This window comes from Canis lupus, chromosome X, assembly GCF_048164855.1.
Source record: "Canis lupus baileyi chromosome X, mCanLup2.hap1, whole genome shotgun sequence".
Lineage (NCBI taxonomy): Eukaryota > Metazoa > Chordata > Mammalia > Carnivora > Canidae > Canis > Canis lupus.
In genome coordinates this window covers 13,878,778-13,896,088 of record NC_132876.1, presented here as the reverse complement: position 1 = coordinate 13,896,088, position 17,311 = coordinate 13,878,778, and the positions used below count along the sequence as shown (strand labels likewise).

Here is a 17,311-nt window from a genome sequence, read left to right as displayed (position 1 = left end):
CATTGGAAACGATCTCATTTTCACTAATGAGAAAATTGAAAACAGCAAACAAACAAACAAACAAACAAAAAGACTGCCTGGTGTGTAATTAAGTCTTGAATTTCATTCAAACAGAAGAAACATCAATCTACTTTTGTTCCACTATGGTACTATGATGTTACATGAGAGATAATTATAATTCTTAGATGCGTAATTAGGAGACAGTGTCCTCAAAACAAACAACAGGTTTAGTTGATAATAGTGTCCTATTAAACCTGCTACAAATATTTTCCTTTCACATAGGAAAAAGACCAGTATTATCCTAGCTTCGCTAAAGAAAGAGTTGCTGTCTGCTTAAAGAATCGGAATCCTGGGCAGCCCGGGTGGCTCAGCGGTTTAGCACCGCCTTCAGCCCAGGTCGTGATCCTGGAGACCCAGGTTTGAGTTCCACATCAGGCTCCCTGTATGGAGCCTGTTTTTCCCTCTGCCTGTGTCTCTGCCTCTCCCTTTCTCTCTCATGAATGGAAAAAAAAAAAAAAAAGAATCTGAATCCTGGTCCTATTTCTCCATTCTCCGTAGCTGGCTCTCCAACTTCCAGGGTTGCAGAGAACATGTGACGTGGACCTGAATTGAAAAGGGCTGACCAACTGTGTGTGCTCTAAACATATTTGTGATATGGGCGCTATATCCAGCAGTAGCACAAGGCCGAAGTTAAAAATAAAGCTACTGCACGGCACGCTACCACCTCAGACAGACCTTCTTTTTACCGGACACACTTTTCCTCTAAGATATCTGATAGCTCCCTCCCTCCTCTCCTTCAGCTCTCTGCCCAAATGTCACCTTGAAGAGAACTTTCCAGATCATCTTCTATAAAACAGCAGACTTCTGCATTCACACTCTACCAGTTTTTAATGCTTTGCTTTTTCCTTCAGAGCCTTTATCAGTACCTGACATATGTGTATGATTGCAGGCTCTCCCCCTAACACTACACTGTACTGTGAGCTCCATGGGGTAAGACTTTGTTTTGATCACTGTTCTATGCCCAGCACTCAGCCTGGCATACAGTAGGCACTCAAGAGACATTCAATAAATGAATGAACCTACCAACTGAGCAACAGAGGCAGCCAAACATCAACTCCTATGGAGACCTCAACAGCTAATGTAACCTAACCAGACCCCAGACAGACTGGGGCCTGAGTCTCAGCTGGCTTTATAAGGAATAAGTTCCTTCTTCATACAACTTGCGAATACAGTGGTTTCAAATTAAAAACAATGCTTTAACCAGATTAAGACAATTTCCATTTAGCACTTTGCTGCAAAACCGGAAATGTCTTTTTAAATACTTGCACTCATTCATGGAAGTGAGAACTTTGATCAGTAGTAATCTGAATGCTCAAAGCAGATTTATCAGAATTTATAAAACTCTCTGTAACTAATACTGTTAGTTTTACATACAAGAAGGCTGATGGCACTCAGTAGATGATGAATTCCTAAAGCAACCTGTGGAAGTGGCATCACGGGTGTGATGACACAGTACTGACATAAAGGAGAACGCACCAAACGAAAAGGGGGCAAGTTCTAGGGAAAGAGAGCAGTCACTTCCCATTCAGAACACGTCATCTTAGAAATACTACCAAGAAAATGAGAAAAAAGATCGCTTCCTAGCAGGAGGAGTGAAGCAGGCCTTGAAATTTAGAAACTTGGTCTCTAATATCTGTGATAATGCTACCATGAGCTCAGCTTGGCAAAATCACTGAATTGCTCATAAATTAACTACAAAATTTCTCAGTAATTGAGCATCACAGCTCCTGTATTTGGCTACACTTCCACGAGAAGCAACAAAGAGCCATTTCAGTTGTTAAAGCTATAAATGTGTATGCCTACCCACCACTTCTGTATCAAAAGAACACATATCTTCGTTACGGAGTAAGAGATGTTCAGGAGACAAAAAAGGGCAAAAACTGTAATTGCTCAAGCAATCCAAGGCTTTATCCAGGGATCACAGCTTCTTAGCCAGTTGAAAGATCAACATTTTTCTAGAAAATCAACCCGAGAAACTGCAAAGGTGTGAGATTTTCTTTGATGAAACATTAAGCTACACCATTTTAGGATTATTGGGAAACATGGTTTGCATTGATTAAAAGAAATACTCTTAAGGTTATCTCAATTCCAACAAGATGTATCAAATAACTTTTAAGAAGAAAGTAACAATACGTACATTACTAAAGCAAAGACATAAACATTTGCTATTGTCAAAAACCAGGGCAAGAAGATTAACTATTGAACTAAAAAATAAATAAATAAATAAATAAATAAATAAATAATTCATTCTTTTACTTTGAACATGCCTCTCTCATCACTACAATCTAATACAAAAAAGGTAATTTATTAATAGCCAACGTAAAGTACATAATAATAAATAACTAGGGAAACAAACCTGTTGTGAGAATCCACAGAAGAATTGGTACAAAAATTGTGGCAAGATGAAACAAAGGTTCTGGAAAAAAATGTAAAAAAGGGTTAATGTTTTCACTTTAACTTTCTAAACTAACACAGGATACTGGACTCCAAATAGTCTATAGTCAATCCTAAGTCCTTCTAATATCATAAATAAATCTCCATTAGAGTTGTAAGCAGACAACTCAAAAGACAAATGATTAATTCATATTAATACCCACTTTTGCCTTACCAAGCAGAAGGAGGATCTCACTTTATGAGAACCTTTTGCTCTTCTTGAGAGAAGAAATAATCTCATACAAATACAAACATCTAGGTATTACCCCTTAAATGCCAATTTGATTCGCAAAATCAATGTAAGGTAGACTGACATAAAGCTCAAAGTGTACATTTAAAGTCAATTAATGCCAATAAACAGCCAGGATATTCTTATAGTATATGTCAACACTAACAGTATCAACTAATGCTTTACCACCTTTGTTTCTGCCTCATTAAACAATCAACATATTATTATTGACCACCTATTCTATGCAAAGATGGTATTGTGGGTGATACAAAAACAGGACAAAACTTCTTACTTCTACAGAACTTATTTAATTGGGAGAATACTAAAAACAAACAGGAAAAAATACAAGCCGAGAATTCATAAGGCAGGAAAAGCGACCAGGTAGGACTATCAATACTGAAATTAATGTCTTCGGGCAAAATTATCAGAACTAGTATTTTCAAATGAGTGCTATCCGTCAAGGGTAGGATGCAACCTTAGTTCAGTGCTGCTGTCACTTGTTCATAACGTCTCTGGGTAGCCCTTCTAGAGCCCATTTTTGGGCTATGTCAGAACATCAGTCTCTTTCCTTCTGTCTCACATTCTCACTTCGCTCATTTACCAGGCTAGGAGTCTCAAAACTTGTTTTTAAAAATCCAATGCATCCTCGAAGGATGAACATCTGCCATAGCTGAGGATACTTAGGCGAATATACTACAGGTTCTGGAGGATGTTCAAGAAAAGTGCTATATATATGTTGAGTAAGCCCTATAGCATCAGAGTGCCAGAGCTCCCAAGGTCATCATCTTGATGATAGGTACACTCATGGGTACACATCAGTTTTGGTAGGATGCAAAAATATACTTAAAAATTGAGTGCGCTCTGAGGTTGGAAGAGGCAGTACTCAGTGAGGATCATGAAGATGCTTTGTGGGAAGGGGAAGTCTGACTCTCACAAGAATGTAAGTCCCATGACAACTGAGACTTTGCCTATTCTATTCCATTATGAATCCTCTGGTTTTAAAATGGTTCTTGGCACATGCTAATACATTCAAACACATCTGTTGACTGAGTGAATAAAAGAATTAGAATTTGAACAAGGGGGATCCCTGGGTGGCGCAGCAGTTTGGCGCCTGCCTTTGGCCCAGGGCGCGATCCTGGAGACCCGGGATCGAATCCCATATCAGGCTCCCGATGCATGGAGCCTGCTTCTCCCTCTGCCTGTGTCTCTGCCTCTCTCTCTCTCTCTCTCTCTCTCTCTCTGTGACTATCATAAGTAAATAAATAAAAAAATTAAAAAAAAAAAGAATTTGAACAAGGTGTTAAGGATGGCTAAGATTGGTTAACAGTAGGAACCAAGGCAACCTTATATTTTAAACATATAAGGTAAGACAGGGTCAGACAGGGGGGTGCCTTAAAAGACAAACTAATCCTTAGACAATGGAGAGTGATGTTTCTGGAGGACCAGTTAAAAAGTGGCATTTTCTAAACATTAACTTGGCTGAATTACGCAAGGTAGATTGAATGGAGAAAGAGAAGGCAGGAACACCCGTCACTGAAGCACTCCAGGAGTGAAGCAATTGTTATTTGAAGATGCACTGACAAGGTAAGAGGAAGGTAGGTTTTTCAGCTCAGCCAAAGAGGGTTGAAAGTATTAGAAGTCATCTTGGGATAAAAGGCCGTAGTAGAAAAGGAACACTGCTAAGTCAGTAGCTAAGATGACCATGGGCACAGAGAGCCTAATGAATATGGAGGGTATTATCTACACAAATAATCCCCTAAATTTGGGACAGGGATAGGTTAATTACTGACCACTGGTAAACAGCCACTTTAATTCTTGTTTTGTTTGTCTTAACAGAGCATTCCTTCCATCTGGTGGTAGGTGCTTGAATTGCAGGCCAAAATCTTAAGGAAGGCAAACCAGGCCTCAGGAGTAAGATCAGAGTGTTAGGCAGATATGCACAGCAAATCTTCACGGGCTCCCTTACTAGGGGAAATTAAGAGAGAGTAACGACCTGTCCCCAAGGGGGGCTGTGAAATAGAGTGAGTCCAAGGCCTGACAGACTAAGTGTGATGTACAAAGAGTCCTGGACTGAGAATAAGTAAACCTGTTGTGGGAATCTAGCTCTGCCATTTTTGAGCTGAGGAGGAAAAGGCAAGTTATGCAAACTCTCTGAGCTCTGCTTTCCACATATTTTCTTTTAAAGATTTTTTTATTTATTTAGTCATGACAGACACAGAGAAAGAAAGGCAGAGACACAGAGACACAGGCAGAGGAAGAAGCAGGCTCCATGCAAGGAGCCTGACGTGGGACTTGATCCCAGGTCTCCAGGATCACACCTTGGGCTGAAGGCGGCGCTAAACCACTGAGCCACCTGGGCTGCCCATGTATGGCTTTAAGAATATTAAAAGCTAGTTAATTAAGATCTGGGATTGATCACAGAAAACCAGCACACAAAAAGTTGCTGTGCTTCGCCTTTCTGAAATATAGGGCATGAAATCCAAATACCGTAACAGTTTCAATCATTTAATTTGCACATGAACTTGGTAAGATATCTACAAACTAGAATCTTATTAAGAACTTTGGTAAATTCTTTTTTTTTTTTTTTTAAGAACTTTGGTAAATTCTATCCCCTGGTAGACACAAATGGGTAAGCAGGCTCAGTCTAATGTGAACTCTAATGCTCAGTGATAAAAGAAAACCTCTCGATTCGATGCACTGAGCAGGTTACAACACTGCTTCTATGTTATTGGTCCAAAAAGCATAACCTCAATCTAATGATAAGTGAACTTTAGACAAACCCAAACTGAGTGACATTCTACAAACTGGCCAGTACTTTTCAAAAATGTTAAGATCATGAAGACAAAGAAGATAGGAGTACGCCAGTGTAAAGAAAACGAAGACACCTAATCCTGGGAAACGAACAAGGAGTAGTGGAAGGGGAGGTGGGCGGGGGGTTGGGGTGACTGGGTGATGGGGCACTGAGGGGGGCACTTGGCGGGATGAGCACTGGATGTTATGCTCTATGTTGGCAAATTGAACTCCAATAAAAAAATTTAAAAAAAAAAGAAAGAAAAGAAAATGAAGGAGGTATGACAGCTAAATGCACTCACAAGCCTGAGATGGACCACAAGGATTATCAGTGGGACCTTTGGCAAAATTGCAATACTACATATGGACTAGTTAACAATGTGCCAATTAATTTCAATTTATGGATCTTGACAGCTATGTCGTGTGTTACCTAAGGTGCTAACAGTAGACAAGAATATATGAAAATCATTTTACTAATTTTGTGACTTTATTTAAAGACTGAATTTATTTCAACATGAAAAGTGAAAAAAACTTTAAAAACTATAGTGAACAGAACATAGGACAAGAGATCAAGTTCTGGTCCATGTCAGCTTCAAATGATTTTCATGCTTTATTTTTTTTTAAAGATTTTACTTATTTGAGAGAGAGAGAGAGAGAGAGAGAGAGAGAGAGCGAGAGCAAGAGAGAAAGAGAGAGAGAGAGCGCGCGCGCGAGAGAGCAAGCATGCGTGCACAAGCAGGGGGAGCAGCAGAGGCATAGGGAGAAGCAGGCTCCCTGGGGAGCAGAGCACCTGATGTGCTGCTCAGTCTCAGGACCCTGGGATCATGACTTGAGCTGAGAGTAGATGCTTAATCCACATACTTTAGACCTTACATCACCTTCCCGTATGCCAGGGACATTAGGCATAAAATGAGTTAGGCTTGTATTATTATTTTCATGGCCTCCAAATTGTGCTCTGAGGAATCTCTGGGCAAGACAAGGAGGTTGAGCAAGGACACAACCCTGAAACCATAATCCTTCAATGAATGCAATTCTGCTATCTGCTTTATCTGTAGAATTTCAATTGAAAAGAGGACTCTGCTACTAAAAAGACTAGTTCAGAATACTGTTTAGGATAAAAAGGGAACGAACTATTGATATATGTTACAACATGGATGAAACTCAAAAACATTATGCTAACTGAACCAGGCCAGACACAACAGAGCACATATGATTTTATTTATATGAAGTTCTAAAACAGGCAAATCGAATGTGCGTACTGCATAAATTATGCCTAAATTTATATATTATATGTTGTAAGTATCACTATATATTGTGCGGCAATATAACTCAGATTAGTCATTGCTGCAAGGCAGAGGAGACTGACCGGGAAGGCTCACATGGGAATGTGCTGGGATGATGGTTACACGAATGTAAACATTCGTCAAAATGGAACTATACACTTTTAGTGGGTACATTTTATTGTATTTAAACTCCAAGAAAGTTGACTTAAAAAAAATTTCATCCCAAATTGCTGCATTAAAAGGAATTTCTAGTTTCTTTTTAAAAAATATTTATTGGGATCCCTGGGTGGCACAGCAGTTTAGCACCTGCCTTTGGCCCAGGGCGTGATCCTGGAGTCCCGGGAAGGAGTCCCACATCAGGCTCCCTGCATGGAGCCTGCTTCTCCTTCTGCCTCTCTCTCTCCCTGTGTTTCTCATGAATAAATACATAAAATCTGGGATCCCTGGGTGGCGCAGTGGTTTGGCGCCTGCCTTTGGCCCAGGGCGCGATCCTGGAGACCCGGGATCGAATCCCATGTCGGGCTCCCAGTGCATGGAGCCTGCTTCTCCCTCTGCCTGTGTCTCTGCCTCTCTCTCTCTCTGTGAGACTATCATAAATAAATAAAAATTTATAAAAAAAAATACATAAAATCTTAAAAAAAAATTTATTTGAGAGAGAGTGCATGTGAGCAGAGGGAGGGGCCAAGGGGCAGAGGGAGAGAGAAAAGCTCAAGCAGACTCTGTGCTCAGTGCACAGCCCGACACAGGGCTCAATCTCACAACCCTGAGATCAGGACCTGAGGCAAAATCAAGAGTCAGACACTTAACTGACTGAGCCACCCAGGTGCCCCAGGAATTTCTAGTTTCTGATTCATTAGATAAATCACCTATGTTTTGTAGGCCACAAATCTTGTACTAAGATAGCAAAAGAACTGTGAAAAATAGGAAGAAAATCTTATGACCAAGCTGAGTCAATGCTGGGTTAGATGGTGATAAGTCAAATTACAAATATTTTGTTACATACCTTATAGAAGAAATACTGTACAAGGTGTGCTATTCTCACATAATATAGATGTCCATGAGCCAAGAGCAGTTTCTTTAAATGTTTAAACTTTGGAACAGCATAATCGCTATTCCTGGCTGCTTGGCGGCCTTCTTTGCCTTTAATACCTGAAAAAGAAAAGCAACCCTCTTGATTTATTATTTTCACACTTTTAATTTCCTTACGTGGCACAGTTCATGCATGTAGATTTGTTTTTTAACCAAAATATGCTGTAACAGTGACAATGAGTCTTAACGAACAAAAAGTAAAACTAGGTTTAGATGGTAATTACTTGTTTATAACACAATATAAAATGATTAACTAGAATCATTGTTTTCATCATTACAAGGCAAAAATTATCTTAAGGAAAAAACTCAATCTGAAAATTATTTTAAAGGCACTTAGTAAGTGCTGCTAGACAACGGACCTGGGGTTTGTGGTCTAGGAGCTCAGAACAGAAGCATTACAATGAGATGAGGAAGTCTTCTCACTGAATGGAACTCTAAGTAGTAGCCCAAGTATTCCATGAGGTCAAGCAGCTTTGGCCATTTCCATATGAATAACCAATGTGGAACACTGAATGGGGTTACTTCCCAATGGAAAGAATCTGGGAATCCAAACTGTAGTAATAATAATTCCCAAGATACGAATACTATTATTTTCTCCCCTCAACAAAACAAAACAACCCAAAACATCTGTTGGGGCGTTAGGATTGCTGCCTATCAGCAGCCTGACGTAGGAAAAAAAAATGGTGCAGGCAGTAGAAAAAGCTGTTGTTGCATGCCAACATATACATTTGACACTACAGCCCAAAGCACCCATAAATATTGCCATGTGGAAAACCAGCCAACCAATTATTTCTTAGACCCAAACAGTTAAGAATCTCAGAAGATATAGTGCAGCAACATAAGCAGGCGATGTGGCCAGGGGCAGAAAATCAATAAAATTTCATGCATGCTGTCAAAGTGAGAGCTAAATGATCAATTGCACTGCCAGTAGGTTTGGGAAATTCACTTCACTTGGCTAATATAAAAATATCCTCTAACTTTGTATTGCTACATTCCCACCAAGGGTAGGATTTTGGGATGGACATGTCAGAGGATGATCTTTATTCATTTAATAATTATCATTCCTAAATTAAAATTCAAGATGAGTAACCAAAACATTCTCTCTAGAATATAAGATCACTCTACCTACAAACAATACTGATACCTTATAGCCGCCATCTCATTAGGTGGTTCTTACCTATTCCCACATGGGATTCCAAGATCATGCTAACATCATTGGCACCATCACCTATCGAGAGTGTTATTGGGCTGCCTTTTAAATTCTTCACCATTCTGACAATCTAAACATTAAATACAAAAGAGGTGCAGAGAAGGTCAAAGCAGAATGTGAGACTACTACATTGCAGGTATATGCCTCATTCACACTTGCCAATGGAGGCTTTGCACACAAGCAGAAAGGTAGTTTGTGCATATATGTACGATAGCTTTGAATTCTCAGAGGTAAAAGAACACAGCTTTTCAAATATAACACCAGTGCCCATTTTTTTTCTTGGTTCCAGGCATATACGAAGTGTCAGAAAACCTTGTCTCCTACCTATACCAGAGGCTAAAGTGTTTCCCCCTCTTTTGTCATCACTCCACGCATCCTTTCAGATGACATGTTGAGTGTGACAGTGAAGACCAGAAAGCTCATTTGAGGTAACATGCATAGGGCTACTGGAATAAGAGTGGGAAGTAAGAGAACAATGCTTCTAGAACCTCTCCAGCTCTCTTCCCTACAGACCCAACCATTCCCTTCGGTGCATTCTCATATTCCCAGGGTCTTCCCTAATGGCAAATTCTTACACACATCCAGCTGCCAAATAAACTATGAAATCTCCCAAACCCAATATGATTTAAACTCTTGGGCAGGTTATCTGTGTTTTTAAATGGGGGCATCTTAATGGTGGTGGGATCTGCGGAAACTTCCCTGAGCTATGTGTATAATGCCAGTCACTATTCTGAACGTCTCTTCAAGATGTGTCAAGGGCACAATGCAGCTCACAGCTGTGCTCATGGCAGGTACCGAATAAAAGAAATCTTCTGCTGGAATCACTTGTGGAAGTCTACTGGGGGAGCAGCTGCCCTCCCACCACCCTATGTTTTAGACAATGACTGCTTTTCATGTCCCCCCTCAAACCCTTCTAGAATCTGGCAGTTTTAAAAAAAGTGTATATAATGCAGAAGCTAAACTAATGCCTTGCAGAAATTCTGTCCTCAGAATTGCTTTCAGCAGTTAACATAAATAAGATCCATTTTCAACAATAAGTGATTAAAAATAATTGACACGAGGCTAAGCCACCCCATAGTTTTTTCTTTAAACAAAATTTAGCAGGTTTTAGTTGTACTAAGTAACATATAAAAACCAACATCCAATTCCATTGAACACAAAAACGCTGTTATTGTGAAATGCCAGCTTTCCCCTATTCCATTCCCTCCCTCAACTTGGTTCTTTTCAGAAATTTTTAGAGACTCTTAGAAATAATCTGTAAATAAGTGAAAGACAAAATTAAAGACCTTGAACTAAATGTGTTTTTGATGGGCTACATAATCCTGGTTAACCTCACTGCACCTGTAATACTAGTAAAGTCATAATTTGCACCTCAAGAAAGAAAAATTGCAGCCAGGAAAGGTCTAGGGAAGGCAATAAAATTATCGAGGGTGACAGCTTGTGCATAAAAATATAGGTTAAGAATATTAAAGGTCATCCTTGTGGAAAGATAAAAAGACATATAGTCATGGACTATAACATCATGAAAGATTTAGATAGATAAACATGTTTTTTTTTAAAACTGTGCCCTGGGTCACCTGGATTAAGAACTTCTCAACCTCTAAGACAGCTTCATGAGAAAGAAATCAATTTGCCAAAAACGATTTATCGATCAACTACAACTGCACACAACACAATGTGCAAACATCCAAGAAAAGACAGAAGGCTGGTCACACACCTTAAGAAACATGTCATGGAAAAGTAGAGATAGGGAATAAGTAGGGGAATATTAGGTAATCAGATTAACAAGAAATGCCAACAGTGTGAAGTATCTGTGCAAGGGAATACAACACTGTCATCTAAGTTGTCCACCCAAGAAAGCCCTGGATGCCAGAGAAGGGAGAGGAGACTACATGCCAGAGTAATCAGGAATGATTTTACAGAAGGAAGGGTAACTTTATCTAACTGATGAAAGATGGTTAAAGATTTGCACGGATGGGGAAAAGGGGCTTGGAGGAATATTCCAGAGAGAGGGAGAATGGCATGATCCAAGGCACACGCCCAGGTTAAGTACAATATATGCTCAGAAGACAGACTGACTTGACCAGATCAATGAGTTTTCATAGAGGGGGCATGGACAGGTGTACCTGGGCCCAGATCAACAGGCAGTGATATTATCAAAGTGGGAGCGAGGTGTAGGAAGAACAGGAAGAAAAAGCAAGGCTGCAGGCAAAGAGCCAAGTTAGGTGGCTAGCTACAGGCCTGTGCCTGTGGGATGCCTGGATGGCTCAGTGGTTGAACGTCTGCCTTTGGCCCAGGGTGTGATCCCGGGGTCCTGGGATTGAGTCCTGCATCAGGCTCCCCATAGGGAGCCTGCTTCTCCCTCTGCCTATGTCTCTGCCTCTTTCTCTGTGTCTCTCATGAATAAATAAATAAAATCTTAAAAGAAAAAAAAAGGCCTGTGCCTGTAAGGAAAGAAAAGATGAAAAAGACAACATACTCGAAAATGGACAGAATTTGGTGACTGATACCACATGGGAGGGGTAAAGCATGGGGGAAGTCAACACAGATTTCAAAGTTCTGAGTCTAGAACGCTAGAAGGACAGTGAACTCAGTAATTGCTGCAGAAGACAAGGAAGATGATGAGCTGTAAAGAAAGCTGAGTTGAGCTGATAATGACACAGCCAAGGACATGTATCCAGTAAGCAGCTGGAGAAGTGAAGCAGAATCCCAAGTATCTGGATTAGCATTGGTGGTTCAGTGGTAGAATTCTCGCCTGCCAACTATCTGGATTGGAGAAGTAACTAGAAAAACACATACATGAAAAAAACAAAAAAACAAAAAAACAAAAAACAAACAAACAAAAAAAAAAAAAAAGAAAAACACATACATGGACATGACAGAGGAGTAGGCGATGTCCTGGAAGATGGGACTAGAGCAAAGGAAATAAAATAGATCCAGGATTGAACTACAGGGAGGCTCCATATTCTGGGTGGGAAATGCAGTACAAGGTCAGGAATTCAAATAACTAACTGCCTGGGTAGCAGAGTAGCTGGAATCCTAGTGAGCAATTTGAGCAACAGACAATCAACGTAGGAAAAATGAAGAGAGAGACTGTCTCGGACTAAAGGGACAATTTCTATGGATGTGGTTCTGGTAGGATCTACTTCCTCAGCTGGAGCTAACCAAAGCTCTGAAGGTTGAAGAAAAAAAAGAAGAGCATGATTGTGGTGGTGATCAAGAGTGAAAAGAAAGTAGACTGAGACAATGCCCTAAATTAGGGTGGGCTGTGTGTGCACGTGCGTGTCCATGTGTGTGTGACGTAGGGAGTAGGGTTTGGATAAAGGACGAACCAAAGACACAGCCATTCCTTGAGTCTAGAGCAGGCAGCTGAAGAAAATGGAGAAGCAAGAGTGACACATGTGAAAGAATACAGTGCACAGAGCAGTGAAAAATCTGTAAGAGACTCTAAGGGTCTTGGTACCAAGTGCAGAAAAGCAAGGTGAAGCAGATCCACATGGGCTGGGGGAGCTGGAGACAACAGCATTTGGGAGGTGGCCATGGAATTGGGTTTAATTATGAGTAAAACTTCTGTTAGGCCAAAAGGAATTCAGAAAGAGTTCCAGATGAGGAAGGCTTCGGAGGTTGTGTGAGCCTGGCAAGTGGAAGGGACACACAGGGAGGAACCACCACCAGGAGTGGAGAGGATTCAGGCTGGCCATGGGAAGGACAATGGACACAGAGCATGTGGAGACATGGTAAGTGCCAGCAGGGGCGAGCCCATGTGCCAGAGTCACCTGCCCCTCGTCCTCATAGACTAGGAAACCATGACAGCATCCGAGTGAGAACATATAATGGGAGAAGTGGTGTTTTAACGAGATTAACTGGGGAGCGTGGCAAGAGACTGGAGGGGGAAGGGCAAAAGCCAGGAGGCTAACGAGGAGCCTGAATCACAGAGTCGGTGTGAGAAGTCACTGGGCTCAGGCTGGCACGGAAGTGAGACTTACAAAGATGCCCCAAATGAGATCTGTGACAAAAGGTATAGGGTCAATGGGGCGCACCGACTATATACAGAGTGGGGGAGAAGAGACGGGTCAGAGATAGTCTGGTGACGTAGGGAGCAAAAGAAACGTGGCACTGGTGACAAGATTAATGAAGACAAGTGAGAGAAATGGCCCGAGGGAGAAAATGAGAAGATCTGTCTTGGACACTGGAATTTAATATGACGGGGGGGGGGGGGGCGGGGGGAGTCCACGTGGAGCTGTCTAGCAGGCAGCTCAAGGTAGATTTCACGGAGAGGCAAAGTCAGTAGCAGAGACTATCAATGAGAGCCCCAGAAATTCCTGTTTAGAGACAGGCTCTAAGTGAAAAGCAGAAGGAAGACTTAGCCCCAGAGAAAAATGATAATTAGTGAGAAGTGAGAAGATGAAACAAAATAAAAAGGCACTAGGTTGCCAAGTAGGACAAAAAAAAAGTCAAGATGTGGACCAGAGACAGAAAGTAAGGCAGGAAAGTTCTAAGGAGGATATTACTGATGGCCTTAAATGCAGCAGAGAAACGAGGGGCAAAACACAAGAAGGCGCAGCAGATCTGGCAAGGAGGCTGCTGCTCTCCTCTAGGAGCCCCAGGGGGATGGGAGGAGAAGAAGGAACACACAGGGCTGATGTAACAGGGGAGCGACGAGCGGTGCTACGGGGGCAGCCCGCGCCAACCACTCAGGAGAGAAGCGTGGAAGGCAAGGAACAGGACACCCAGCTCGAGGGGACAAGAGGCACGGGTTAATTCAAAGTGCTGGGCAGACCTCTGAATCTGACCGCAAAGAAGCAGCAGCCTGCTTATCCCAAAAAGATGGAATAAGGTAAAAAGGGCTGCGTGAAGAAAGAAATTAAAAGTGAACATTTGCACACACATGTATAGAAATGCCCGGAACGGAACATGAACCAATAGCCACTTACCTGGGCTTTCTGTAATGGTGCCATCCGACAGCAGAGCACTGCAGTGCACTTCATGCATATCTGTAAGAAAATGCTTTTGTAGTTGTTAGAGCTGGAGTCTTGACTAGAATTTAATATGAGTGACAATGTGGAGCCATCGATGATCAATCCATATTCCTGATGTTCTGTCCATGCTCTGGAAAAGAAAAACAATGCTGTCATTGAATCTCCTATACATTCCTATTTAGAAACCTGATGTGTGTGTGTGTGTGTGTGTGTGTGTGTGTTTAAGATTTTATTTATTTATTCATGAGAGACACAGAAAGAGGCAGGGACATAGGAAGAGGGAGAAGCAGGTTCCTGGCAGGGAGCCCGATGTGGGACTTGATTCCTGGACCCCAGGATCACGCCCTGAGCCAAAGGCAGAGGCCACCCAGGTGCCCCAGAAACTTGATGTTTTTTAAAACCACAAAGAGGAGGGTCTCACATAAGAGTCATCATCAATCTGGTTCCTGAACCTATAAGCTGTAAAGAAGCAACTGTCTGATAATGGCACAACAGAGATTTTTTTCCATGACATCTTTGAGACCCAAGTTGCCCATATAGATTCAAAGTTCTAAAAGGTATAAAAATAATGGACATTTAGCAGCCAGTCTCTGTAGGAAACTCAAGGTGAATTATAGAAATTACAGATCAGTCAGTCAGACTCTGGGATGAAGACAGACCATCAGTCTGAAAACTGCTTAATGATACAGGAAAAAGACAAAATGGCTTTGTCTACAAATCACAGAAGACCTTTTCCTGAACGACAAAGCCTGTCAATAGACCTGGCTTCTCAAAAATGATGGGGCACCTAAAAGACATGGTGTTCATTAAAAAATACCATATGATAATGATATATGTTCCTTAAAGAAGTATCATTTTATACTGGATTAGTGCTTCTCAACCATAGCCTTCCCACTAGACTTATCTGGGCAGCTTTAAAAAATGGCCCATGCCTGAGGTCTATTCCCAGACAAATTAAATCAGAGTATCTTGGGCAGTGCTTGGTTATTTATAGGTCTATGTTTCAGAAAGCCCTGTAGGTGATTCTCATGCATAGCCAGGACGACTAAGAGATATTGGGTGCCAGGAAAGACAAATATAACAGGTGCCAAGTGCTTAAGAAAAACATATGGGAGGGGTGCCTGGGTGGCACAGTTAGGTCAAGCGGCCGACTCTTGGTTTTGCCTCAGGTCATGATCTCAGGGTCATGAGATCGAACCCCACATTGGGCTCCATGCTCAGTCTGCTAAGGTTCCTCTCTCCCTCTACACACGCACCCCGACCCCCGACATGCATGCCCCCTCTTTGTCTCTAAAATAAATAAATCTTTAAAAAAAAACATAGAAAACATAGGAGGGAGAACTTACAACCGAGAAAATTCTACCAATTAATATTTCATTTTTTTTGTAATTAAGAAGAAAACAGTGATTAAGCCATTTTTACGCAGGGAATCTTGGATGCCATTTCAGCTCCACTGCTGCGTAAGTATTAGACACAGCACGATGTCATCATTATTGATTCATTTGTCTAATTTTAGGCTTCCTGAAACTTAATGTTTAAGGGAATCTTGTGAAAATTCCTGAGACTTTTGTTCAAGTGTTGATTCTGACTCACTAGGTTTGTGGGGGGACAGGAGATTCTCCCTTTCTGACAAGCTCCTAGAACTAATGGAGCTGCTGTTTTATGGACCAAACGTTTCAGGCCTGAGAGTCCAACATGCCTCCTCTTTCCTTTATTCCATATTCCCCTGGTGTATTCTAACACTATAGTATTTTCTACTTGTCCATATTCTGCTTCATCATTTTATTTTATTTTAAAGATTTTATTTATTTATTCATGAGAGACAGAGGAGGGGGGAGAGGGAGAAGCAGGCTCCACGCAGGGAGCCCGACGTGGGACTCGATCCCGGGACTCCAGCATCTCGCCTTTGGCCAAAAGCAGGCACTAAACCACTGAGCCACCCAGGGATCCCCTGCTTCATCATTTCAGAAGCATGTTTTGTTCACTAATCAAAGAGAGATCAATCACATGTTCTCCTTTGCTTGTCTACCCACAGAGCTAACTTAATGTGCAGAGAACGGTGGCTCAGTATCAATTAAGCGATATTTATAAACATCAACTCTAAGTAGGACACATGAAAACAGTGGGAAGGATCATGAACTAATCCTTCCCTGGAGAACAGGAAAAGCTCCTTGAGGTGACCGAAGTATACACGAGAGAACACACGCAAACAAGATATGAGATGGCTCACGTCCAGACAGAGCTTGGGACAATAAATACACACAGGAAAGAACAGTGGAGCTGAAAGCCAGGGCAGAATGAGGTGACGGGAGAGAACGTGCACCATGGTGCACGAGGACAGCAGTGGAAAAGGTCACTGGAGGCCTTTTATGTGGCCTCATTCTGTGTATAATGGAGAACCACTCGTCCGGCAGAGGGACTTACGGGATTCAGGGCATGAATTGCTGGGAATTTGGAGTGGAGCACTCATGGTGAGAAAGGAAACCTGAATAAGGCTTGATGGCTGATCTGAAGTGTGAGGGACAAAGAAGCAGAAGCTGACAAAAGTGATTCTGGGTCTGATGCTTATATAACCCGAGGGAAGTCTGTGCCCAACTCCAAATAGATGAACTGCAAGAGGGAATATTTTGAGATGGGGAGGTAAGTTTTTCATAAGCCTCAGCTTTTACAAAAGTGCCCGGGAGCTGCTGAATGTGCTATGGGCTGAACTGTGTCCCATGCACCCCCTGCTCCTACTCCCCTGCAAAGTCCTATGTTTAAGTTCTCACCACCAGTTGTGATGGAGCCTTTTGGGAGGTGACATGGTTTAAGTGAACTCATGGGGGTGGAGCCTTTATGATGAGATTAGTGCCCTTAGAAGAAGAGATACCAGAATGTCATCTCTGTGCCATGCAAAGATGAGATGGTAGCTTTCCAGAAAGAGGGGCCTCAACAGAACTCGACTCTACTGGCACCCTGACCTTGGACTTCTAGACTCCAGATATATGAGAAATAAGTTTCTACTGTTTGAGCCACCCAGTCTATGGTATTTTGTTATGTTAGCCACAGCAGAGTAAGACAAATGGACAAGTAAAATATAATTTGAACTGCCTTTATACATACCATTTGGCTAAAGGAAGGAAACATTTATGACAGGCAACTAGTAAAACCATGTTTAATGCTCACTGATGCCCAAGTGCCAGAAGAACAACAGCTGGTTTAAAATTGGCCATAGCCTCATGAATGCAGGGAAATCACT

General features: G+C 41.7%; 1 protein-coding gene across 9 annotated transcripts in view; it reads right to left on the bottom strand.

Annotated features, from left to right (window-relative positions):
- Nucleotides 1–17,311, bottom strand: part of ATP11C (ATPase phospholipid transporting 11C (ATP11C blood group)) — a 193,379-nt gene that overhangs the window by 32,629 nt on the left and 143,439 nt on the right. For all 9 annotated transcript variants that reach the window (XR_012026532.1, XR_012026533.1, XR_012026531.1 and 6 more), the window contains 4 exons: nt 14,029–14,203; nt 9,062–9,164; nt 7,799–7,944; nt 2,417–2,476 (listed from right to left, as the gene is read on the bottom strand). Coding sequence is in view for 6 of the 9 variants with exons in the window: in XM_072817184.1 (XP_072673285.1) it covers nt 2,417–2,476; nt 7,799–7,944; nt 9,062–9,164; nt 14,029–14,203 (484 nt within the window). In the remaining 3 variants the exon portion in view is untranslated. The remainder of the gene's footprint in view (nt 1–2,416; nt 2,477–7,798; nt 7,945–9,061; nt 9,165–14,028; nt 14,204–17,311) is intronic.